The sequence below is a fragment of the Protopterus annectens genome, chromosome 3.part1 (assembly GCF_019279795.1).
Source record: "Protopterus annectens isolate FY-2018-M chromosome 3.part1, PAN1.0, whole genome shotgun sequence".
NCBI lineage: Eukaryota > Metazoa > Chordata > Ceratodontiformes > Protopteridae > Protopterus > Protopterus annectens.
The window spans coordinates 325533983-325559270 of record NC_056732.1 but is presented as its reverse complement, the minus strand read 5'-3'; the positions used below and the strand labels follow the sequence as shown (position 1 = coordinate 325559270).

Genomic DNA, 25288 nt, shown 5'->3' with positions numbered 1-25288 from the left:
ATACCCATCCTAGCATTACACTTCTGTATATTCTCTCAGCTGAACTGTCTGCGAATCACCTCCCTACACTCTTTCCTCATCTCTCTCTCTCTCTCTCTCTCTCTTTTATACTATAATATAATGGTTGCTCAACAACATATCCCTATGTCATATTACAAAAATAACTGAATGAATCATGTATTACCCCATGTATGAATGTGGAATACCTATCCTCTATTTTATGAAATATAGAACGTATTATATGATTGGTGCAGTGGTTAGCATTGCTGTCTCACAGCAAGAGGTTCTCCAGTTCGATCCTCGGCTGGGGTGCCTTCTGTGCAGAGTCTGCATGTCCTCCCTGTGGTCGCGTCGGTTTCCTTCGGGTGCTTCTGTTTCCTCTCACATCCCAAAGACATGCTGCAGGTGGATTGGACACTCTAAATTGGCCCTAGGTGTGAGTGTGTGTGTGTGTGTGTGTGTGTGTGTGTGTGTGTGTGTGTGTGTGTGTGTGTGGAAGGTTGGGCGCCGAGCTGGCAACTTGACACTGTAAAACTCCGCTGCCAATCATGAGTGGACAGGTGATCCGCTGTGGCAGCCCCTAACCGGGTAAAGTCGAAAGAAGATGAAGAACGTATTATATGATTGTGCATGGATGGTTAAATATAATACTCTGTATTTGAAGTTTAAAGTGTTCAGAGGTATGTTTCACTATTATAAAAATATAATGTTTGTACTATAATGTATGTTAAGTTTGGAGCTTTTCTCCCCAGGCCTCCACTGAAAATTGGTACATTTGACCCAGACAGACTATTCCAGTAAACAAATGTCAAATAAATAAATAAAATATTTTATTCTGTCATTTCACAATTAAGATATCTTTTTTTTAGATTTTGCACACCTTGTGGGCCTTGTTCTCCTTATGTCTGGAGTGTTATGAACTGTACATCAGACCTCTTGCTGGAATCAGATTTAACTTGTTTTTACTGGATTTGACTCCTTTCACTGGTCCCTGTAAACCCCAGGGAAGCGTGTTTTAATTATGTAGTCATTTAACATCCGAGACAACCACTTTTTTTTCTGATTTCAGTGCATTTTGCTAATTGTGCACAACTTAGATTTGCAGCATTTGGGGTCCATCTTGGAATATTACTAGTGATTCTTTTGTCAGTGAAGGTAATTTCCTGTTGTTTTGGGAGTTGCAGTCAAATTTAGATTGACTAGACAAATTCACTGTGTGTTTGGCCGTTGGCTATTGTGCTTTTTAAGTGTTTCAGTGTAGCTATATTGCTGAAAGCTGTGCATGGTTATGTGCTGCTGCTGTCAGTTGCTATTGGAGCATTTCATTGCTCTAGTTTTGCCTGCAGGTTCAATGCGTGTTTGTGCTGGGCAACTATTGGTTGTACCTTGTGCCCCTCCATGTTGTTGTATTGCTACTAGTTGAGCAGACTCCTTTTTGCTATAGTAGTTGATGTACCAGTTGTGTTGTTCTCACAATGTGCACATGTAGCTGCTCTAAACTACTCAGACTCTCAGAATTAGTTGTGCCTTCACTTAGTTTAGTTTTCCTTCTATACCCTACACCTAGCCAAGCTACAAACAGTATAGCTAGAGAACTTAGACCAACCCATATCCATGACCCACCTGGACAAAACAGAAAGTAAACTTGCATGTATCCCATCTGTTGCCAGCCTCATCGCACTTGGTGCTGTCAGGTAGCATAAGAACTGCCATATGTTTACAGATAATGAACTTACACTTGCATTAATAATTCTACCTGTGAGAGGTTCAAATATCTCTACAATCTGGAGACATCCCTCCCACCCAATAAGATGACCTGTGAGCATCACACACTGCCACTGACTTCTCATCATAACCACATTAAAATCACTTATGCTGAGGCTGTAGAAAGTCACTGCAGAAATCTCGCATGAATAAGAAGACTTGGCCTCAGCAGACATCCACCACCATATCAGCACCATACTCACACAAAGTAAAGGTTCACTATGAGGCATATCAGAAATCATTTGATACCTCAAATTCCACGAGTAAAAGCAATAAATTATTAATAATTGAGGACTCTATTCTGAGGCACACACTTACTCCACAATCAAAAGATGGAACAAAGACAGGGTTACATTTATTTCTCTTTCTGGTGCCAGGATCTGTGACTTCACAATGGCCCTAAAGTTCCTTTCACTAGACATATATAATTCCAGCCTAGTTTTAATCAACGTGGTTGTGAATTACTGAAGGCTCTTAACTCTGTGGGATATGCACAGAGAGATGTTTGATCTCATCATGAATGGGACCACTGCAGGCAACACACTAATCCTGACTGAAATCTTTCCTTCACCCAGAATGATATCCATATATACAAATAAAGGATAATTGATTTCAACAACTGGTCTCATCTTAGAGGGTCCAGTATGTGTCAATATGGACCGGTATGATTAACAGTTCAAAATGTTTTACCTACAGTGGACAACATCTCTTGTTCCATGGCTACCACATACTGATCAAAGCCCTTGCTTTACCCATTGTGCCTTTTTAGGTACTAATGGACATCCCAACAAAGCAGACACCAGTGACGGCATTTCCAACCCTAAATCTGATAAATAAATAATTTAACCATATAATTGAGGCTGTTACTACCACAGCAAGACTTACAGCAATTTTTTTCTAATCGGAAGGATCACCTGCAACTTGAACCCATATACATTTGTATAGTCACTGCAACTTGGTTTCAATGCAAAGATAGCACTTCTTCCATATCTGGATTTTATGCCTATCGTACATTCATGCTTGATGGAAACTGCGATAGTATTTCCATATTTGACAAGAACCAATAATCTCTAGGCAGATTCTCAGAGGCCAACAAACTGAACTGATTGAATAGTAGCTCACCCTGAACAAGACACATTATCGACTTATAGCCCGCTATAGAACACTTTCCATGTCCACTGATGACTATACGTGGACTTGAGGAACTACTTATTACTAAAATTGCCTTTATAATGAGATATTTCAACTATCTCTCAATAAAATAGAGCACCTATAGCTCTAATACTGGTTATGCCCAGAGATTCTTAGGCTTAATAAATAAAAATTCTTTGGTACTATCTCTAGCTCCTCCATCCCTGGTTAAGACTGACCATAATCTTGGAATCTTGGAATCATCTATTCAGAATCTCTAAAACACTTGCTGTCAGTAATTCTCATTTCAGAGAGTTCAAATTCACAGACTTCCTCAAACTCTGTGATGAGCTGTCTAAGGTTACTTGTAACATCACCAGACCTATCATCAACACAGCTGTTATTTATATGAAGGAATTATATTTCCACACAGATAAGTCCCTCAACCTGACCATCCCTACTAGGGCCAAATAAATTGGGAAATTTAAGAACAAACCACCCTGGTGGTCTACAAGCTTAAATAAACTCTGTAACAAAAAAAATTCTTAACTCATACAACAGATCTAAATTTACTCATATTATTGGTGTCAGTTTAGGGGGATCCAGTATCTGTCAGCCTGTTAGGATATGGTAGACAAATGCCGCTACTTTAATAGAGCTGGTCTGTACTTGTCCCCTTGGCTTTTGGATACTGGCAAAGGCCCTTGCCTCCCTGTAGTGCATTTTTTAGGCAATGTCACAACAACAAATTTTCCAACGTAACAGAATCTAATCAAGACAAACTCAGGGTTGTGCTGCTTAATGCTAGGAATTTAAATATGAAACTGCACTCCCTGGAAGCACTCCTCACCTTGAAGAATAGTGACATCTGTGCAGTTACTGAGACATGGTTCAAGGCCGCTGAGAGCACCCCAACTGTGCAAGGCTACAATGCCTTCCACACATTCAGGCCTCAAAATGAGCATGAAGGAACCAAAGGTGGAGGTGCATCCATCTTCATTAAAACCAAATACACTTCAAGACTGGTCAAACAGCATGACTCTCTTGAACTACTCCATGTCCAATTAACTATTGGGAAAGTACCATACCACATCATTGCTAGCTATAGATCCCCCACCATGAACCAGGATAAGCAGCGCACACCACCTACCTAAATTTACTGGAATCCTCGCCATACAGCCCAACACCTTAGTCATGGGAAATTTCAACTATCCTTCCATAGAGTGGGGGACATACATAAGTAAAAACATGCTCACCGAGAGGTTCCTGGACTTTCTTTAACACAAATGCTCTGGAACAGATAGTCTGCATTCCCACTAGGGGCTCTAATGTTCTGGACATAGTATTCACCAACATGGGGGGGGGGGTCACTGTACTTCTCTATGCGTGATACCCCCCTGGTTAGGTCAGACCACAAATCAGTCTCATGTAACTCCTGGAACTCACACCCTCATAGGAACAAAAATTATAAAAAAAACTTCACCAAAGATAACTACAGTGTACTAAGAGATGGTATGAAAAGCTTCATACCACCCACAATCACAGACACCTATGATCACTGTGCAGAAATGTACGCAAAGGCCCTGCACAAACACTTAAGCAACTGCATAAACTCTGCTGTACCTGACCAGATCAAAACCAGGTCTTCCTGTAAAAACAAGTCACCGTGATAGACTTCAAGTATAAACAGATTATATAACAAGAGAAAGAAACTGTTGTCCAAAAGCAAGAGGGATATTACTCTGCAGAGGAAGAGTTCCCTCCTAAGCCTAAAGAGGAAAATCAGAAATCTTGTAAAGTCTTCTAAAGCAAATTACAAAACTAAAATCATATCCCTATCCAAGGATAATCATAAGGCATTCTTTAACCACATCCGAAATCTAAATGGGAATGCACAGCTATGTGCCAAACTTGTTGTAGATAGGATCACTCATACTACACTGGAAGATATCAACCTGCTAGCTGACAGATGCAGTGCAAACTTCACCCCCCCTATCCCCACCTACCATATTCCAAAGCATACCTGACACCAGTCCTTTGCCTAGTATTTCTAGAGAACAGGTCATCCCTGTGCTTGCCAAGGCCACAAACACGGCCTCAATGGGACCAGATAATATGCCATGTTGTTTAATAAACAATATAAAACAGGACCTAGCAGACCCACTTGGCATTCACCCTCTTTAGTTATAGCTTGGGAACTGGCTATGTTCCTGCAGAATGGAGAACAGCAACAGTAATTCCCTTGTACAAAGTGAGGGCAATCAACTTACCCTGGGAACTAGACACCCATAAGTCTAACCAGCCTCATCTGCAAGGCCATGGAAAGAATTATCATGGACCTTATTAACAAGGATATAGGTGACCTCCAAATGCTGGACCCAACCCAGTTTGACTTTAAGGGTAGATTTTGCTTACTAAACCTGGTATACTTCTTTGAGAATGTCACCAAAGTCATGAACGAAGGTAAGACAGGCACACATCGTTCCTATCTTGACCTTGCCAAGGCTTTCAACACAATTTCCTACTGGCATCATTGAGAAACTCTCCCAGATAGGGATTAACTCTTATGTTACTAGATGGGTAGCCAACTGGCTCACCAACAGAACACACTCTGTCAAAATTAGTGACTCCACCTCCACCAGTAAACCCGTCACTAGTGGAATACCACAGGTGTCTGTGCTGGGCCCCTTACTGTTTGGCATATATTTCTCAGAAGTCCAGGCCAAAGTACATGGCCTTTGACACACCAAGTTTGCTGATGTCAACATATTACAAGAAGGGCTAACACAAACAAATGATTGGTTCCAAAATCATGGTCTAAAACTAAATGCAAAAAAAAAAAAAAAAAAGGCGTTATTATTCTGTTTGGCAAAACAGAATTCCCTACAAAGTACAGTATTGACAGCAGGGCCCTGAGTTCCAACCCATTGGCGTGAGACTTGAGAACACAGGTTGATAGCAATCTAAACTTTGACCACCAAGTTTCCATAGTGGTAAGGAAAGCCATCTACTTAGCACACCTCATACGCAAGGGCATAGCATCTGGGTCAAGGGATGTTATAACTCCACTGTACACATCCGCAAGTCAAGTGGCACAAGAGTCACTCACTCTAGGGATCTCAGCCTAGCTTGTGACATTAGCAGATCATACTGGAGAGACAGATATGTCTCCCAGAGACTACTTCTTCTCCAGAATAGACTCCCTGTTCATGTAAAACAGAGCTCTTTGCTGATCCTATTCAAATGCAACCTAGATAATTGGATGGGAGACTGCAAATTCACCCCTGGGGTGGCACCCATGTCCATCATGGACAGGGGTAGCTGGTGTTGATCACAGACCTACACTGTTCATAAATTTGTTCTGCGAACTACCCATGAAAGAACAGATAGGGATACTTGGGATTAACATGGCTAGACTTGTAAAGGCTCTAGGGCCACTAGTCTAGTAACCTCCTATGAACTTACGAACCTATAAAGATTGCATCAAGAATATCCATAAGGAACTAAGAGCTCATATCAGGGGTAGTGAGGCAAATCATAAACTTAGATTAGTTTCTAAGTCATTCTTTAGTTATGCTATATGTTTTACTTACATATTATGAGATGTGTTAGACGCTGTCCTGTTCGAGTCTCAGCTAAAGCATCTTATGTGTTGAGACATGTGTAAATGGGCATACCTTCGTTGAAGGTTGTGCGTCAGGGCTGGTAACTCGGTACATAAAAATCTATTGCCAATCATTAATGGACCAGAGTTCCGCTGTGGCGAACCCTAACCGGGAAAAGCCGAAAGATACAACAACAACATTATGAGATGTGTTGCTTGTCTCCTCTGAATGTTATTTAATGGAGCTTTTCTCCCTGGGCCTCTGCTAAAAAGGTTTGTCTCATGGCCCAGTCACAGTATCCTGGTTAACAAATTAAAATAAATAAGCTAAGAAATAATACCCATCAGTGTCTTGAATTTAGTCAAAATGGCTCCACCATCTCAGTCTCAACAGACATAGCAAATATATTAACAGATAAATGTAGTGTGGAATTCTATCTATGAAACAACTATATTAAATCCACAAATTCCCAAGTCCTTACATCTGCTAATATCACAAAGAAACATGTACTGAAAGTGATCTTTAAAACTAAAAATATTACTTCCATGGGGCATGATAATTTGCCTGGAATGTTCATAAACTGCACTAAACACGCCCTAGTAGAGCCTCTTGTTAAATTCCATAGTCTGAGATAAGCTAGATTTGTCCCAGAAGTGTGATGAACTGCATTGGTGACATCCCTACACAGAGGTGTAGCAAGCTATTTTGGCACCTAGGTCCTCTACACAGAGCTCTAAGTACTTCAGTTCTAAACAAAACCCCCTTTCTTTCTTTTTAAGATGTAGCAAACTGCTTGTTAAATTTGAAGCAAGCCACTGACACAATTTATGCCACTCAAAGTGTACTAAGCACTTCAGTTCTTAGGATAGAACTTCTTTCCTTTTAAACTGTAGCAAACTGCTACTACAATTTAAGTCTCATATAGAGTACTAAAGTGCTTTAGTTAAAAAAAATCTTTCCTTTTTAAATTGTAACAAACTGCTACTGCAGTTTATACTTCACACTAAGCATTAAGTGCTTCAGTTCTGACCAGAATTGCAATAGTGGAATTTGAATTACAGTAATGCACTGTACTGAAGACTGATCAGCATCTGCCGATTGTGTCTCCTTGTACTTTTTGCACAGGGTGGCTGCCCCCTTCATCCCACCCTAGTTATGCTACTGCCCTTACACAAGGGTGATCCTACCAAAAAAGTAATGAAACTATAGACCCCTTAGCCTGACTAAAATACGACCAGCCACAAATTCCACAGCAAATTTATTGCACAATAAAGCACAACGATATCTCTCTCTGACATCTCGGCTGAAAAAGCCTTCAAGGAGTAAAGAAACATCATAAAAGAACTTGCCTAAATACTAAAAAGCGTGACAATAAAACAATTAAGCAATTAAATAAACAATCTCCAATTTAGCTCTTCATTCAACCCATGTGGGTGCAAAGTATCAAATTTAAGAATATATACTGCTTCCTTAGTCAGAAGCAGTTTTTTAAGATTACATATATCATATAATGACACATTTATTTTTTCCAAAATAGTGCCTTGTGTAACCCTTTATTATTGCTCTTATAAAACTGTTGAAAATGTACTGCTATACATTTGTTATAGTATTGCTATACTGATTATAAATATCCCTTGCATGCTCCAGTAATCTCACTTTAAATGCCCTCTTTGTTTCCCCAATGTAAAATAAATTGCAAGGGCATTTAAGGGCATACACAACACCTTGAGTGTCGCAGGAAAAATTGTTCCAAGTTTGAAATGGAATGTTATTGATACTTGGAAAACTATAAATGTACAAGCTTTACACGTATTACAACAGGTAGTCCCTATAAGATGTAAACTATGTAATACATTAATAGATGACATACAAAATCTGCCCTTCACTAAAAATTTATGAATATTTCTCCCCTTCTATATGAAACACCAAGAATGGCATTTAGCCAGGAAGAAACATTTTTTAAGGAACACAAATACTTCCAATGGTACTTTACCTGCTCTATAACCATAGTGCTGAAACATCCAAAAGTTGTAACAAAATAAATAAGGTCCTTATCTTTACTATCACTAGATCTAAAGGGGGCCAAATAATGTCTCTCATTAATATGATGTCTTATAGTTGAAGTATTGCACAATTTATTCCAACTTTTTTCAAGTAAACTTTTACTATAGCCTCTATTACGGAACATGTCTACAGTTATTCATAATTCTCTTTTAAAGTCATAAATATTATTACACAGTCTGGAAATCCTAAGCATCTCACCACAGGGGAGTGCTTCAATGATGTGAGATGGATGGCAACTATCACCATGTACATACTGTGTACCATGATCAAATTTTCTATGTACAGAAGTGGATAACCCAGTACCATGTTTGATACTGATAACTGCATCCAAAAAAGGAATACACGTGCCTAACTTAAGACCATCATATTGCAAACCAAACTATTATTATGTAACATTTTAACAAATTGGGGTACCAGTTCTAAACCACCTTCAGCTATAAAAATTAAATCATCAATATATCTAAAATACCTAATGACATGATCACAAAAAAAATATTTCTGTAGATATATTCACTCTCAAAGAGGCCCATACACAAATTGGCATACATGGGGGCAAAAACAGCCCCCATTGCTGTGCCTTGTTTGTGCCTATAACGATTGTTGTTAAATTCAAAAAATTATGAGTAAGGCAAAAATATACCAATTCTACTATATATTCTGTTACTGGTGAATTACCCAGAAAAAAATCTTAAGGCTTCCAAGCCAAAATTATGGCTAATATTCATGTAGAGGCTTTTAACATCAGTATTGAAAAAGTACATATTATCATTCCACTTAACATAATTTATTTTAGCCAAAAAAATCAAATACATCACGAATATAGGATGGCAGAATGTATACTGTGGGTGCTAAATAACTATGCAAAAATGAACCCAATTTGTGAGTAAAATACTCACAACCTGAAACTATAGGCCTCCCCGGGGGCTTAGCTAAATTTTTGTGTATCTAAGGGAGGCAATAAGAATGAGCCATTTTGCATCCATATGGATTAAATTTCATGTTAAGTTGTCTATCTCACCTTCATTCTTGCTGGATGGGTTCGAGCCGAACCTCGGCTCCGACTCGGCCTTTTACTAAAGCTCGAGAGCTATTTACCAGCTTGAGGCCTCCCCTTATCCCACAATGCTAGGCGTCAAATACCCAGATCTCATTTGCCGCTTCAGCTACGAGGTTGTGTTTTTTACCGGCTCCAGGTTGTATAATTCTTTTATTACTTCTTATAGTCAGGATTGATAAAATTTTTTAGATAGTTTTTGCTATTAGTTTAATCTAATCTTGTATCCCCTTTAGATCCCACTTAAAAAAACTTTTTTCCTGTCATTACAGAGTTCCCCCCTTCCCTTCCCTGTTTAGGGTAGTGTTAGGCCTTTCTATTTTTTTATATATATATATTGTATTATATATTGTATTATATATACATAGATATATTGTTGTTAGTGTAACTGTTAGTTGTAGTGTTTTTTTTTGATATCCTTATTCTAATCTAGTGTGTGTGTGTGTGTGTGTGTGTGTGTGTGTGTGTGCATGTGTTTACTGTTTTAGGGCACTAGTTAATTTTTTCCTTGGTATCTCCTTGTAATGTCTAAAGATACCAAGGTTTCAGGTTTCAAGAAGTGTGACTTGTGCTGTCAGAAGATGTCTCTGACAGACGGTCACACTTCTTGTGTTTATTGTTTGGGCCCCCTATACCTGCAGGACTCTTGTTCGGTCTGTCATGCCTTCAGTCCGAGAGTCCTGCAAGAGCATAGGAATAAGCTCATTTTGAGGGGCTTGTTGAAGCCAGAAGGACACCCTGCCAAGCCTTCGTCTGGGAAATCCTTAAAACCTGCCAAACTGTTGGCTCTCTGTTCGGAGCCGACGCTGAGCTGAGCTTCTGCTTCCTCGTCGGTTCAGGTCGGAACTGAAACTTCGAGGCCTCAGTTGGCTCCGACTCTACTATTGAAGCCTTGTCTGAGTTGAAAGAGTCCGTTTGCTCGGCTCCCAGGTCCCCATTACTACAGTCAGAGTGGAGCCGTAGATCCCATTCCTCTTGGTCCTCCAGGTTATCAGATCATGACTTAGAGAGGGTGGTCAGTAGGCTCCTAAAGTTGCAGGCACTGGCCAAAATGTTGACTAGCCCTTCTCAACAGACTGTGGCTATCCCTGTTGCTTCAACTGTTCCTCCTCCGACCCTACCAACGTGTTCGGAGCTGGAGCTCGTTGGGGCTCAAATCATCGGAACGTTGGAGCCGATACCACACCTTTCGGCTCCCTCGTCGGCTCTGATCTCTTCATTGGTTCCGTCCTTTGAGGGATCCTGGTGCCAAGACTCCCTGGTCGGCTCTGACGGGGCGAGTGGCATTGGACCCTTGTCTGACCTCGTTCTCCCTCTCGGGGCCTCGGCACAGGTGAGCTCGGCCCTGACATCGGCCTCGGAGCCGTCCCTCTCGGTGCCGGAAGGGGTTCATGTCTCTTTGGAATGGGGACCATCTTCTCTGCCTGATAGGGGCACCTTTGAGGTCATGAGGAGTGTGCTGACTCCAGTGTCAGCTCCACGATTGACCCCTTTGGCTCCTCCCCCCATGGTGCCTGCATCGGTCTCTGTCCACCCTCCTGACCCCAAGCGTGGAGAACAGGTGTTCCAGGTAGCCCCATTGGGGGTATCTTCCTCTTCCAAGGCCTCCCCTGATCATTCAGAGAAGCCCCTCGGAAGAGAAAATGTAAGAGGAAACATGTTGACTCCCCCGAGTCAGTCACCTCGGACACTGACTTGGAGGATTCGGAAGGGTCCCCAAGGTCCCCCTCTGAGGATGTACCCTTTTCAGACATCCTTGAGATCCTAAGGCAGAGGGGGAACTGGACTGCCCTTAACCCTTCCGAGGATGAGTCGGTGTACCTGGACGCGTTTGGTTCTCACCCTTCCACCTCCTGGGTGTCGACACCTTTTGACCCACTCATGGAAGTGGTGGCTCGGAAGGCGTGGATGGCCCCGGACACAGTGGAACCAACTCCCCGCAGGCCCACAAAATTCATCACAGCCCCGTTCGATAAAGAGTTTCTTACAAAGGGTGTCCCTGTTGATGCCATGGTGGTTGCAGCAGCCACTAAGAAGGAACTGGCTGACCCTTCTGTGCCTGTCCATCCACCTAATAAAGAATCTAGGACAATGGACAGGTACGGGAAGCAGATGTTTTCTTCAGCGACCTTTTCCATGCGGTCGCTGAAGTATCTTTGCCATTTCACCCGCCTTCAAAGGGATCTCCTTAAGGAACTGGGTGATACCCTTCAGGATCCATCTGCTGCGGGGTCTCATGAAAAGTTTAACTCCCAGCTGGCAACCCTTAACTCTATAGTTAACTCCTCCATGCGGCTCATTTTTTATGCAGCCGATGGGGTGAGTAGGGCCGCAGGCACAGGCGTGGCTTTGAGAAGACATGCCTGGATGCAGTTATGTAACTTTGCTGACCCCTTTAAGGCGTCCTTCACCAATAACCCCTCCAATGGTTTGGCTTTGTTTGGACCACAGGTGAAGGATACACTTACCAGGTGTGAGCAGGAAGGCAAAATTCTCTCTGCCGCGGGACTCCGTTTTTCTACTCCCTCTAGACCATACCCTACAGGTCAGAAGAGTGGAAAAATGTGGTTTCGCAAACCCCAGGGAGTCATGCCTGACACACGTGGTGAGTTTCCCTCCAGAGGCAGAGGAGGGAACAACAATAGACGCCACCCGAGGGGCAGAGGGGGTCCACAAAATCAGGGTAGCAGGGAATCCTTCTCTGACAAACCCTTTCAGCACCCCTGAGGGACTGCCCGACTGTCCACCTTCGGAGGCAGTCGGGGGAAGATTGTCACTGTACCCAGAAGCCTGGTGACTCCTCACACAAGACAAATGGGTACAGTCGATCATATCCGAGGGTTACAAAATCCCATTTGTCCACACCCCCGTACAAACAAACAAGTCCCTTCCAGATGTTCCACCTGGTCTAAGGGAACAAGCAGTTCTAGAAATTTCAAAACTTCTAGAAAAAAGAGCCATCCAACCAGTCCCAGCAGACCAGCAAAGATCCGGGATTTACTCCAAGTTCTTTTTGGTACCAAAGCAGACAGGGGACTGGAGACCCATTTTGGATCTCAGCAGGTTAAACAAATCTGTTCAAAGAACAAAGTTCCAGATGGTCATGCTTCAGTCCATTCTACCCTTTTTGGGTCAGGACAATTGTATGTGCTCTATAGACCTTCAGGATGCGTACTACCATATCAAAATGGACAAATGCTCCAGAAGGATTCTCCGCTTCTGGCTGGGAGCCAGTCACTATCAATTCAGAGCCCTGCCCTTTGGTCTCACCACAGCCCCAGGGTGTTCACCAAATGCATGGCAGTGGTTACGGCTCACATGAGACGGCGAGGATTCCAGGTGTTTCCATATTTAGATGACTGGCTCCTAACTGCTTCCACCAGGCATCAGCTAATCCGAGCCAGGGATTATACCATACAAACTTGCTCCGAGCTAGGTATCTCTATAAACTACGAAAAGTCTGCATTGTCGCCTTGTCAATCTATAACCTTTATAGGCACCATTCTAAATACAAAAGAACTGTCGGCAAAACTTTCCATTAGAAAGAGTATTAGACATACATCGACATGTTCAAACATTACTACAGTGCAAAAGAATTCAGGCTAGATTTGTACTCAGAACCTTGGGTCTCATGGCAGCAGCAATCACATTACTTCCCCTGGCTCGATTTCACATGCGGATTCTTCAATGGATGCTTTTTACCCAATGGTCCTTCCAACAGCTCCTGATGTCTTACAACATAATAATCACCCAATCATGCAAAGACCATCTCTCTTGGTGGGTGGTCTCCCCTCAACTTTTTCAGGGCAGACCGTTTGTCCTTGCTCCTCCGGTTGCCACAGTGACGACGGATGCCTCCCTGATCGGGTGGGGGTGGGGGGGTATTTTCAGGGCAGGACTGTCCAGGGCACTTGGCAACCCCTAGAGTACCACCTGCACATAAATGTCTTGGAGATGAGAGCGATACTTTTAGCGTTGCGAGCTCTTCAGGAGTCTCTACCTACTGGGACTTTTGCAGTTCAGACAGACAATATATCGATAGTCTGGTACATCAACAAGCAGGGCGGAACCAGGTCCTATCCCTTATGTCGAGAAGCATTCAGACTTTGGCAGTGGGTGATCTCCTCTCAACGGTTTCTGATAGCAACACACATCCCCGGGAAATCCAACGTCATAGTGGACAGGCTAAGCAGAGCAATTCTTATGCCTCACGAATGGTCTCTCAATCAGTTAGTAGCAGAAAAACTTTTCCACAGATGGGGTCAACCTTGCTGCGACCTTTTTGCAACCCCTCTCAACAGCAAGTGCAGTGACTTCTTCACTCTCTTTCCCCTCCCAGGCCATTCCCCCAGAGACACTCTAGTTCACGATTGGCCCCGGGGTCTTCTCTATGCATTCCCTCCCTTTCCCTTAATTCCAAAACTGATTCAGAAAGCAACCGCTTTGGGATCCAGGATGATCCTCACTGCTCCATACTGGCCTTGACAAATTTGGTTCCCATTCCTGCATCGTCACCTGCTGGAGCAGCCCTGGAATCTGGACCCAGTGCCAGACCTCTTGATCCATCAGTCGGGCGAGCTGCACCAATCCCTTCACTCTCTCAACCTCACAGCTTGGTTGCTCCACTTCCAACCTTAGCCAGGCTTCCACATATTTCTCAGCCAGTGCGTAAAATCATACTTTCTTTGCATAAGTCTTCTACCAGGAAGACTTATGCTAGTAAGTGGAAACGTTTTTCCCTCTGGGCAGAGACCAGGAATATAGATCCCTTTACAGCCCCTGTCCATAACATGTTGGATTTTTTCGTGGAACTTTTTCGAGCAGGTTCCTCATCTGCCACCATTAGGGTCCAATTTGCTGCTGTTGCTAATTTTCATGTTGGTCTATCAGAGTCCAGTATCATGTCCCACAAACTGTGTAAGGCTTTTCTTAAGGGGACTATTTTACTTAGACCCCCGGTTAAAGATCCCCCTCCTCCATGGGATTTGAACTTGATATTAGCTTCATTGATTCTCCCTCCTTTTGAACCTGTGGCTTCTTGTTCCTTAAAGTTACTCTCCTGGAAGACTCTCTTCTTAGTTGCCATCACCTCAGCCAGAAGAGTATCGGAACTTCAAGCCCTTTGTATTCGCCCTCCTTATCTTATTTTTCACAATGATAGAGTTTCACTCAGGACTGATCCTTCCTTTTTACCCAAAATACACAAATCTCAATCAGGCTATTGATCTTCCTGTCTTTTTTCACAATTATTCAAACAGAGCTGAACAAAAGTTACACTATTTAGATGTTCACAGGCAACTACATTTTTATTTGGATAGGACCAAGCAGACAAGAAAATCAGATCAACTCTTCCTGTCCTATGCTGAGGGCAAGCAGGGCCTACCAGTTTCTAAGGTAACCTTGTCCAGGTGGCTGACCTCTATTATTACCTTAATCTACCAACTGAGACATAAGGAACTCCCTACAAAACCAAAAGCTCATTCCATCAGAGCTTTGGCTACGTCGGTAGCTTTTCAGGCTAGACTTCCAATGGAATCTATTTGTGCTGAAGCCACATGGGCCACTCCTCATACCTTCATTTCACATTACAAGTTGGATGTGACCTCCAGGAGTAGAGCTGAGTTTGGTTCCACTGTGCTCAAGAGTCTGTTTCGATGAGCCACCCAGGGCTAAGGTGCTAGGGACGCTGTCCCATCCAGCAAGAATGAAGGCGAGATAGACAACTTAACATTAAGAAGTTATGTACCTACCATAACGTTCCATGTTAGTTGTCTTCATCTCGCCTTCTTTCTTGCATCCCATCCTCCATCCCCCTAGCCTGGTCAGGACCAAGAGGAATCTCTTTTTGAGGCCCTCTTCCTATGGTTGACTCCTTCTTAGGTTACGTCCTCCTCTGCTTGTAGCACTGTAGGTAAACCTTGTGGTGGGAATTGGTGTTTGTTCCTTGGTGTTAGCTCTACCTAACGAGATCTGGGTATCTGATGCCTAGCATTGTGGGATAAGGGGAGGCCTCGAGCTGGTAAATAGCTCTCGAGCTTTAGTAAAAGGCCAAGTTGGAGCCGAGGTTCGGCTCCGAACCAATCCAGCAAGAAAGAAGGCGAGATGAAGACAACTAACATGGAACGTTATGGTAGGTACATAACTTCTTATTTTTTACATCTGCATCCGAAAAATATCCAAGTCTTTTACCTTTTTGTAGTAGCTCAACATATTCAGCCAAAGCTTGCTGGTAAATGGACATATCAATCTTGTCATATATCTCATCATCCTCTAAATGTTCCATGCAATATTGGGTATAGTGATGATAACCAACTTATTTCCCTTATCTGAGGGTTTGAAAACGCTTTCCCTCATTTTACTTAAATTTTGAAGAGCTTTTCATTCCAAAACAGATAAATTACAATTAACTTGGTCTGTTTCTATTAAAGTCAGTAAGCACATCCTCAATCGCATAATTTAGCATATTAGAAAAATGGACTACTTCTTTATTCAAAAAAGGCAGTAAAAAATCATTATTTATACAAACATTGTGAGTATCCAATCTACAATAGGCATTAGACAAGCTATCAGAGTCACAAGTATAAAAACTCTCACACGAAGTATTAATACTATCATCACAATTAACTAAATTGACTTCTGTATGAGAATCTCTAAGAAAAATACTTTAAATTTAATTTCCTACTGAATTTAAATACATCACACTTAATGTCATGACTTCTACGAAATACAGTAGGAATAAACTTAAGAACTTGGTTCAAAACTGCCAATTCACAATCAGTGAAAACATGTCCAGATAATTATCTTTTACATCTTTTTATATCCCCTCTGGGGGTAGAAGTCCCTTTGAAAATACTCTTGTTGTTCACAAATCCACTTTGTACCCTGTTTCCCTCCCCTATAGCTGTTGTTGACAAGATGAAAAGTTTGTTGAAAATGTTCCGGTTGTTGTGCAGACAGTAAAACAGGGTACTCATCTTATTAAGAATTAGGAATAACTGTAGACATGTTCCGTAATAGAGGCTATAGTAAAAGTTTACTTGAAAAAAGTTGGAATATATTGTGCAATACTTCAACTATAAGACATCATATTAATGACAGACATTATTTGGCCCCCCCTAGTGATAGAAAAGATAAGGACCTTATTTATTTTGTTACAACTTTTGGATGTTTCAGCACTATGGTTATAGAGCAGGTAAAGTACCACTGTAAATATTTGTTTGTTTGTGTCTTTCGGCTTTTCACGGTTAGGGGTCGCCACAGCGGAACTCCGGTCCACTAATGATTGGCAGTAGAGTTTACATGCTGGCTTGCCAGGCCTAACGCACAACCTTCAACGAAGGAATGCCCATTCACGTATGTCGCCACGCAGAAGACGCTCTAACTGAGAATTGAACTGGCAACGTCTAACTGTGAGGTGAAAAATGTTTCTTCCTGGCTAAATGCCATTCTTGGTGTTTCATACAGAAGGGGGAGAAATATTCATAATTTTTTAATGAAGGGCAGATTTTGTATGCCATCTATTAATGTATTACATAGTTTACATCTTACAGGGACTACCTGTTGTAATAAGTGTAAAGCTTGTAAATTTATAGTTAAGAGTTTTCCAAGTATCAATAACATTCCATTTCAAACTTGGAACAATTTTTCCTGTGACACTCAAGGTGTTGTGTATGCTCTTAAATGCCCTTGCAATTTATTTTACATTGGGGAAACAAAGAGGGCATTTAAAGTGAGATTATTGGAGCATGCAAGGGATATTTATAATCAGAAATTAGAAAGTTGTATAGCAGTACATTTTCAACAGTTTCATAAGAGCAATAATGAAGGGTTACAAGGCACTATTTTGGAAAAAATAAATGTGTCATTATATGATATATGTAATCTTAAAAAACTGCTTCTAACTAAAGAAGCAGTATATATTCTTAAATTTCATACTTTGCACCCGCATGGGTTGAATGAAGAGCTAAATTGGAGATTGCTTATTTAATTGCGTAATTGTTTTATTGTCACGCTTTTTAGTATTTAGGCAAGTTCTCTTATAATGTTTTTTTCTCCTTGAAGGCTTTTTCAGCCGAGACATCAGAGAGAGATATCTTTGTGCTTTATTGTGCAATAAATTTGCTGTGGAATCTGTGGCTAGTCGTATTTTGTCCATTTGCTTTCGTTTGTGGTGATACAGCCCTTAGCCTGACTAGTCTGATTTGTAAAACCATAGAATGCATCATATTTGACCTCACAAACTATAATATCAAAAATCTTATTAGGCAAACCTGCATCATCTTGACTTTGTCCAAGGGAGATCCTGCATACTTCGTCCAGTTAACTTCTTTGGGATGTTCACACCAGATGCGTAGCTGGTTCAATTAATGCCCTAGGCTGGTACTATGAACCACCGTCCCACCCCTCAGCTCTTCAGGTGAAAAGGAAAAAAAAAGACTTCACTGCAATAACACATTCTAAGCAATCAGCTTATTAAGGTTAGATTTATGCTCCCACTCAGCTCTTCCACTGATGAGCAAAAAAAAAAAAGTTCTTTGTACTGGCAATTCAACCAGGTGTCCAGATGCCCAAAATGCCCCTTCCTGCTGCAGCCATTCAGGTCTCATTTCTGTGCCCTGCTGCAACCCTCCTTCAACCTATTTTATTAAAAACAATCTTTTTTTTCAAACTGTAGCAAACAGTTGCTACATTTTATACACTGCGTGCAGAGAGCTCTGTAGCACTCATTTATTTATTTATTTATTTTACTTTTAGTTTAGACCACACACAGAGTGCTAGAGCACTCAGGTTTGACCACAAATACAATGATGACTTTTAAGACACAATATTGCCTTAAAGAAAGATCGGGATCAGCCCCACCATAGCTATGCTACTGGGTCACACAGGCTGTTAATAGTGGTTATTTTGTTCACACAACTTATTTGGATCTGGTCAAGCATTTGAGAAAATACCCCAAGCTGGCATAGAAAACAAGATTAGTGCCTTAAAAGTAGATCCCTACATGGCAAAGTGAATAGCCAAATGAATGAAAGATAGAACCCATATAGTTATGGTGGAAGGCGCTTCCTTAGAAAGTATGAAGATGACTGGTGCTTTGCTTCAGTGCTCAGTTGCAGGACACCTCTTCTTCAGCACCTACGTCTCCACTCACCAAACCAGGAATCAAAACCTTTGGTTAGTTAAGTTTGCAAATGACCACATACTGGGTATTATTGTCAAATCTTCCTCTGATACGCATTCATTATAGCAGGAAGCAACCCTCATAAACAACTGGTGTATGGAAAAAGGGCTAAAATTAAATGTAAAAAAAAAGTGTAGCATTGTCACATTTGTCAGGAATTTTGGAGCCTGAGTTGATAATTCTCTTTTATTCTTTGACCAGCATGTAGAAGCAATAGTCAGAAGATCTTTTTATTTAGCACAACTTACATCTAAAGGCATATCATTCAAGTCGAATGAAGTTATCATTCCTGATTATGCAGCCCTAATTAGACCAGTTATTGAGTACAAAACCACCTTAAGGATGCACCTGTATTGTCATAGTTATCTAGTAGAAATGCCCCAGAGGTTTCTAACCTAGAAAAGTATTGAACTAAAGTCTCTCTGCTATCAGGAAATACTAAAACTCTATCCTTTACCCTGTTTCTTATAGGGTCTTGTGTAGTGATCTACACCTTTAGTTCCATGTAATTAGGCACCCCATCCTCTTTGATCCCCTGTATTTTTGAAAGATAAATACCTCCACTAATACCAGAACTAAGTACTTAAATCTCTACAATCACAAAAATAAAACACACTGGAGAGGCAGATGTATTGCCCAATGTCCACCCCATCTCTGGAACAAATATACTCTGCAAGTTGAACAAACTGACACACTGACACCCTGACATCCTTTAACTTAAACCTGGATGATTAGATGAGTACCCATACATTTAATGTGGGGCTGACTTGCTTTGAGAAGGAAATCCAATATGAAGGTATGTATTAGCTAGGTATAAATGACTTGTGACTCAAGTGCCTTGTGTTTCCTATCATCCCATGACATTTTGGTGGTCAGTCTACTTCATAATCTGTCAGCACTGGTAAACTATATTTTAACATTTTGTCTCATGTTTGTACATTTGCTTTCTCAGCACTTATAGCTTACCATACTCAACTCATTTTAATAAGCTGGCCTTAGAGCCTTTTTTTTTCTTCTGGAAGTATGTTTTTTTTGTACCTTTTCCAGCCTCATAAATATCTGTAAATATCAGTACACACACATGTACCTCTTTATACTGAACTATAATTAGTCAAGTAACTACAATGCTAAGATGATGTTATATTGAAAATAGACTTTGAAGACAAATAAGGATCATTTGTCCAAATGTCACATGCCTGTATTATTTGCTCTAAATTTCACCATTTGCTTTGTACCTTTCTCTTTAGAAAGCTGTTCCAGTTAGCAATGACCTGTTCATCCATCTACTTCATTTTTTCAACAGTGTCTATGTATATATTTATGGGTCCATGTCAGATGGACGAAAGCCCAGTTAACCGACGACCACATCAATGAGACAACTTCGCTGACAGAACGAATCCCAGACAACGGCGAGTAGTGCAGTCTGGGAGTTAGTCCCATTCCCTCACTGTAGTGCGATCTTGGAGTTGGTATATTTAAGTAGGGGGTGTGTGGTGGGTGCAGCCCCCACATGGAGGTGCAGGGGGGCTTTCCCCCCTGCTATACATGTTTTAACGTGGTTTTCAAGTGTATTACGGAAATGGGAATGTATTCTGTTCCGTAATACACTGACTTACCATTGTCGGAGATTTGTCCTGTCGGTGATGTCGTCTTGTTGATGTGGTCATCGGTTAACTGGGCCTTTGTCCATTTGACATGAACCCATATTTATTTATGGGTCTTGGATACTAGAAAAAATATCCAAGAGACCATAAGATCAAGATCGAGTTTCCAAAAACTCGAACATCAAAAAAAAAAAACACAAAAATCTACCTTTTTTCATTTTTGCATGGGGAGGCAATCCCCCTGCACCCTCCATGTGGGGGGCTGTGTCCCCCACACCCCCTGCAAATTATATATACCAACTCCGAGATCACACTATAGTGAACAAAAGTGTAAATTTCCTGATCCTCACTATACCACAATCTCCATTCAAAAGCTTTGAATTTTCAAAAACTCAAATCATATGGTCTCGACCATATGGATTTTGAGTTTCTGAAAACTCGATCAACTGATAGGTATATATATATATATATATATATATATATATATATATATATATATATATATATATATATGTATATATATATATATATATATATATATATATATATATATGTATATATATATATATATATATATATATATATATATATATATATATATATATATATTCGTTAGACTCTCTGCTTCTGCTCCAGACTCGGCGTAATTTTTGACTATGCTTATTTAACTTTGATGAGACTGAATTACACATCTTCAAAATGTGTTTTAGGATTTGTTCTTTAATCTGTATGTTACACAGTCTCATTCCTGTTTTACTGTCTGGTTGATAGCATTAGTCACATTAGTGTAGTTATTTTTTTATTTTACATTTTGTGGTATACTTTCTCCAAGGATTTCCTGTAAAGGGGATCATTAGAATCATATGATTATGAAAATGCAGTGTTATTAAATTGATCAGTAAAATGTTGTAAAAGTTATTATTTTTTTTTTTACTGCAGAAAATGTAATCGAGTTATCACAGTGATTATTAAAAGGATGTTGGAGATTTTTCTTGCTACTGTAATCCTTTGAAGAAACCAGTGAGCTAGTGTGAGTGAATGAATCCCTGCATTTCCACCTGAGGAGCAGATTCTGTTTAATGTTGATACTATCCATATATCTAAAAAGTTTTATTTTTATTATTTATTTATTTATTTGACATTTGTTTACTCAGAAAGTCTGAGTGGGTATGAGACCCTTTTTCATCTGAGGCCCATGCAGAAAAGATCCATTGATAGATTATTTACAACATAAATTAATAACAATGACTGTGACAATAGTAAGCATAAGTACTATATTATTGTTGACTGAGAAAAAGTAATTTAGACAAAAATAATAATACATTAGTTATTAGAGTAGACAATTATTACAAAAATACAGAGTATATTTTGAATGTAAGCAGAGACAGGTAATATGGTAGATATTCCGTGAAACATAAATTAAATGGTCATGAGATAAGTGAATGTAAGGTATATATTATCTGTGTGGCAGTTTTGGACACCAGGAATTAAAATGCATGCAAATTCCCATTATGGTTAGTTATCTCTGCTTGTGTGTGTGTGTGTGTGTGTGTGTGTGTGTGTGTGTGTGTGTGTGTGTGTGTGTGTGTGTGTGTGTGTGTGTGTGTGTGTCTGTATACATATCTATCTGTGTATCTACCTTTTTATCCATTTACATAAGTGAAGTGATGAATCATAAAGTTTCATGGTACTTCATATTCAGGTGTTTTAAGCATTAAGCATCATCTTTAATCATGCAGCTAATGAATGCATCAGTAGAAGATAAGGTTACTTTTTTCAATTAATAGCAAGGTATGAGGCTAACTTTTCTGACCTTCTTGGAATGCATGAAAAAAATATAAGAGTTTTTTTTTTTTAAAGATGTCCAGAATGTATTGACTGACTAGGAAGGGATAGGTTACTCCAAGTACTCATCTGAAATTTTTGGAGCCATTAAAATTTTAGACTTCCCAATCAGCAATTAAAACAATAAGCAAACATAATAAAAGGTAAGTACCACATTAATTATATTCAAATATATGTAACAGGGTACAGACAGAATATTGATACAGTAAAGAAACTACATTATATAATGTTTAATTTTTTCCTTGCTTCTGAAGGCAGTGTTAAGTTTTATCAAGTCTGAATATTTTTGATCAGTTTTATAGCATGATGATTAAATTGCATTTTACGTCATGTAGGTTAAATTGTTTACTGTTTATAACATTGGTTTTAGGACTTATCTCGTGAAGAGTTTGAAATTGTGGTCATTTTGGAAGGAACATTTGAAACCACTGGGCAACCTTTTCAAGCAAGACGTTCTTACCTCCCAAGTGAGATTTACTGGGGCTACAATTTTTTACCAATCATTTCACTATCATCCAGTGGCTATGGATATGAAATAGATTTTTCTCGGTAATAGAATCTTTTAATTATATTAATGTCTACAAAGGACTTTGCATTGCTTGAGTTTTGGGTATAGTATGTCAGAGTAACTAAAGGACATCCTCACAGAAATGTTAAGCTTTTTCTCATCAGAAAGTGCGCTTGATTCCCATTAACCTAATTGAATGACAGACCTTAAAACTGACAGACAAGGAAACACCACTCATATATCCCTCTCTTTGTTTTCTGGCTCTCCCTCAGTTCATAGTAGCTGAACCTATATTTTGGTTATCTGTGAAATCTTCCTTCTAGTATCTGATGTATCATCTACTTCCTCAGAGTCACTTCGGACAGTAAGAAGGGGTGCAGGAAGGAAGCCACACCTGACAAAACTACTAAAGTCACCGCTATTACATTAAAATAGTGCCAGTAGGATAACAACATTGGATGTAAAGAAGTATTTAGTTTTCAAGTGTGAACTGTTACTCATGGGAGATTACCAAAAACAGAGCAATAGGTTGAACTTCTGCTTCATATTAAAGCTTAAGTTTATCAAACACACATCATTTATAAATATTTTCTAGCAGAACTTTTATTTTGCTAAAAGCTTGCTAGTAAAAAATGCAGACGTTGTGTCACAAAATATATTGACACACTTCACAGATTCTCAAGAGAAGTAGAAATTCGGAGTACCACCTTTGTAAGTCAAAGGAAAGACAAGACATCACTGATCTTGACTGTACCATACAATGAGAACACATATTGAACTGTGAGAAGATGGCTTTGCTTTAAAACAAATTGACATTGGTATGGCAGTTTCATTGGACCATTTTGGAGTAAAACTAATGACAAAATAACACTACTAATTAAAGCAATGCAGAGCCATAATTGCTGTACAGAATACTGATATATTTTGAAAATGTTATGTTTTTTGGTCTTTATGTGGAATAGTCTTTTAAAATGAAATTGCTAGAGAAAGGATCTCTTTAGGTGGACTATATATATATATATATATATATATATATATATATATATATATATATATATATATATATATATATATATAAAACTAGGCAGCTAGTTAAATGCACAACGTTAAACAACATCTGTTTGGTTGACACAATTTGGTAGCCTCAAATAGACAGTTGACAGTGGGGCTGGATCCCACACAAGGTGGCCTAGGGAGCTGCCTAGGGCCTGGTGTTGGTAGTGGGTCAGCAAATGTTATAAAAAAATAAATAAGAGACTTTCTCTGTCTCTTCTCATGTCTTTTGGCTGCCAGTCTAGCTCCAGGAAGTCTCTGGCTCTGTACATTTAAGCCACTGAGGGCAAGGCTTCCAAGAATAGTATAAAGATACAACACACCAAAACGTAGGAATATACAAAACTACAATGGCCATAGGTCCAAAAGAATCACAATTTAATAAAACGTAGCGCCTCGGCAAAGAAGCTTTCTAAGAGTAAAATACATTACTTACAAAAAAGCTTAAATAGCTACAAATACCACAATTAAACAATTAAAAAAACAATTAAACAATTATTCAATTACTACCACTAAATTACATACCTCCAATTACATTACTTATTGAGCCCTAAGGGCTCTAAAGTGCTGTATTTCAAGATGAAAAGAGTTTCTTTTTTTAAAAGTTTGTTTTTTAAGCTTACACACTCCCCTATGCCTACCTCAACCTTTTCCAAAACACAACCTTGTAATCTTCAGGGTTAGAATTATGCAGGGATAAAAAATGCCCTGCCCACCCAAGGGACTATCCAAATTTTTATTTTTTATATCCCTGACATGCTCTTGCAAGCACACCTTTAAACTTCTTGATGTATCCCCAATATAATATAAGTTACAGATGCACCTAAGATCATATATGACTCCCTTAGTACTACATGTATATGTGCCATTAGACACAAACCTACCATTTTTAATAAATGAAAAAGAGGAAACCAACTATATTTGAGTATCCAATCCATTAAGATGGATATCCAAAAAATTCACCCGGGTACTATCAAACTGAAGACCCATAATATTCACCTGTAATTATTAACAAAGGATTGTGCCCTACTCTGTTCTTTTGACATAAAAGAAATTCAAATCATCTATAAACCTTAGATATATTACCCTAGATTTATAGAAATTATGGGGGAGCTCACAACACTAGCAATATTAGACTAGGTTTCCCCATTACCTCCTCAGCCAGTACTTAATACAGGCTCTATCAAGTAAGTCAAAGGGAAGCAGATACTCTGAACTTACCTCACTTAGGCTGATTTTCCTGTTCTCCCTGAACAGAGCTCACAGATTGTCTCTGTAGTCTCATGGTGGCTGACTGGAACCACGAGGAGATGGATTTCACCAATCAGGTCGCTGTAACCATAGCACTCCTGAATACGGAAACAAGGTTTTCTAAACTCCCTATCTCACGCCATTTCTTATTTTCAAATCACCCTAGTTGCTAGTGCTTGTGGAACCCATTCTGTGGCAGTAAGCTGTTGTTTAGAAAACAAATATATT

The 25288-nt window shown here is 39.8% G+C and overlaps 1 protein-coding gene across 3 annotated transcripts in view; it reads left to right on the top strand.

Moving 5' to 3' along the window:
- Positions 1 to 25288, top strand: part of LOC122798097 (G protein-activated inward rectifier potassium channel 4-like) — a 512634-nt gene that overhangs the window by 411980 nt on the left and 75366 nt on the right. For all 3 annotated transcript variants that reach the window (XM_044066770.1, XM_044066772.1, XM_044066771.1), the window contains one exon: positions 22619 to 22797. In XM_044066770.1, the coding sequence (XP_043922705.1) occupies positions 22619 to 22797 (179 nt within the window). The remainder of the gene's footprint in view (positions 1 to 22618; positions 22798 to 25288) is intronic.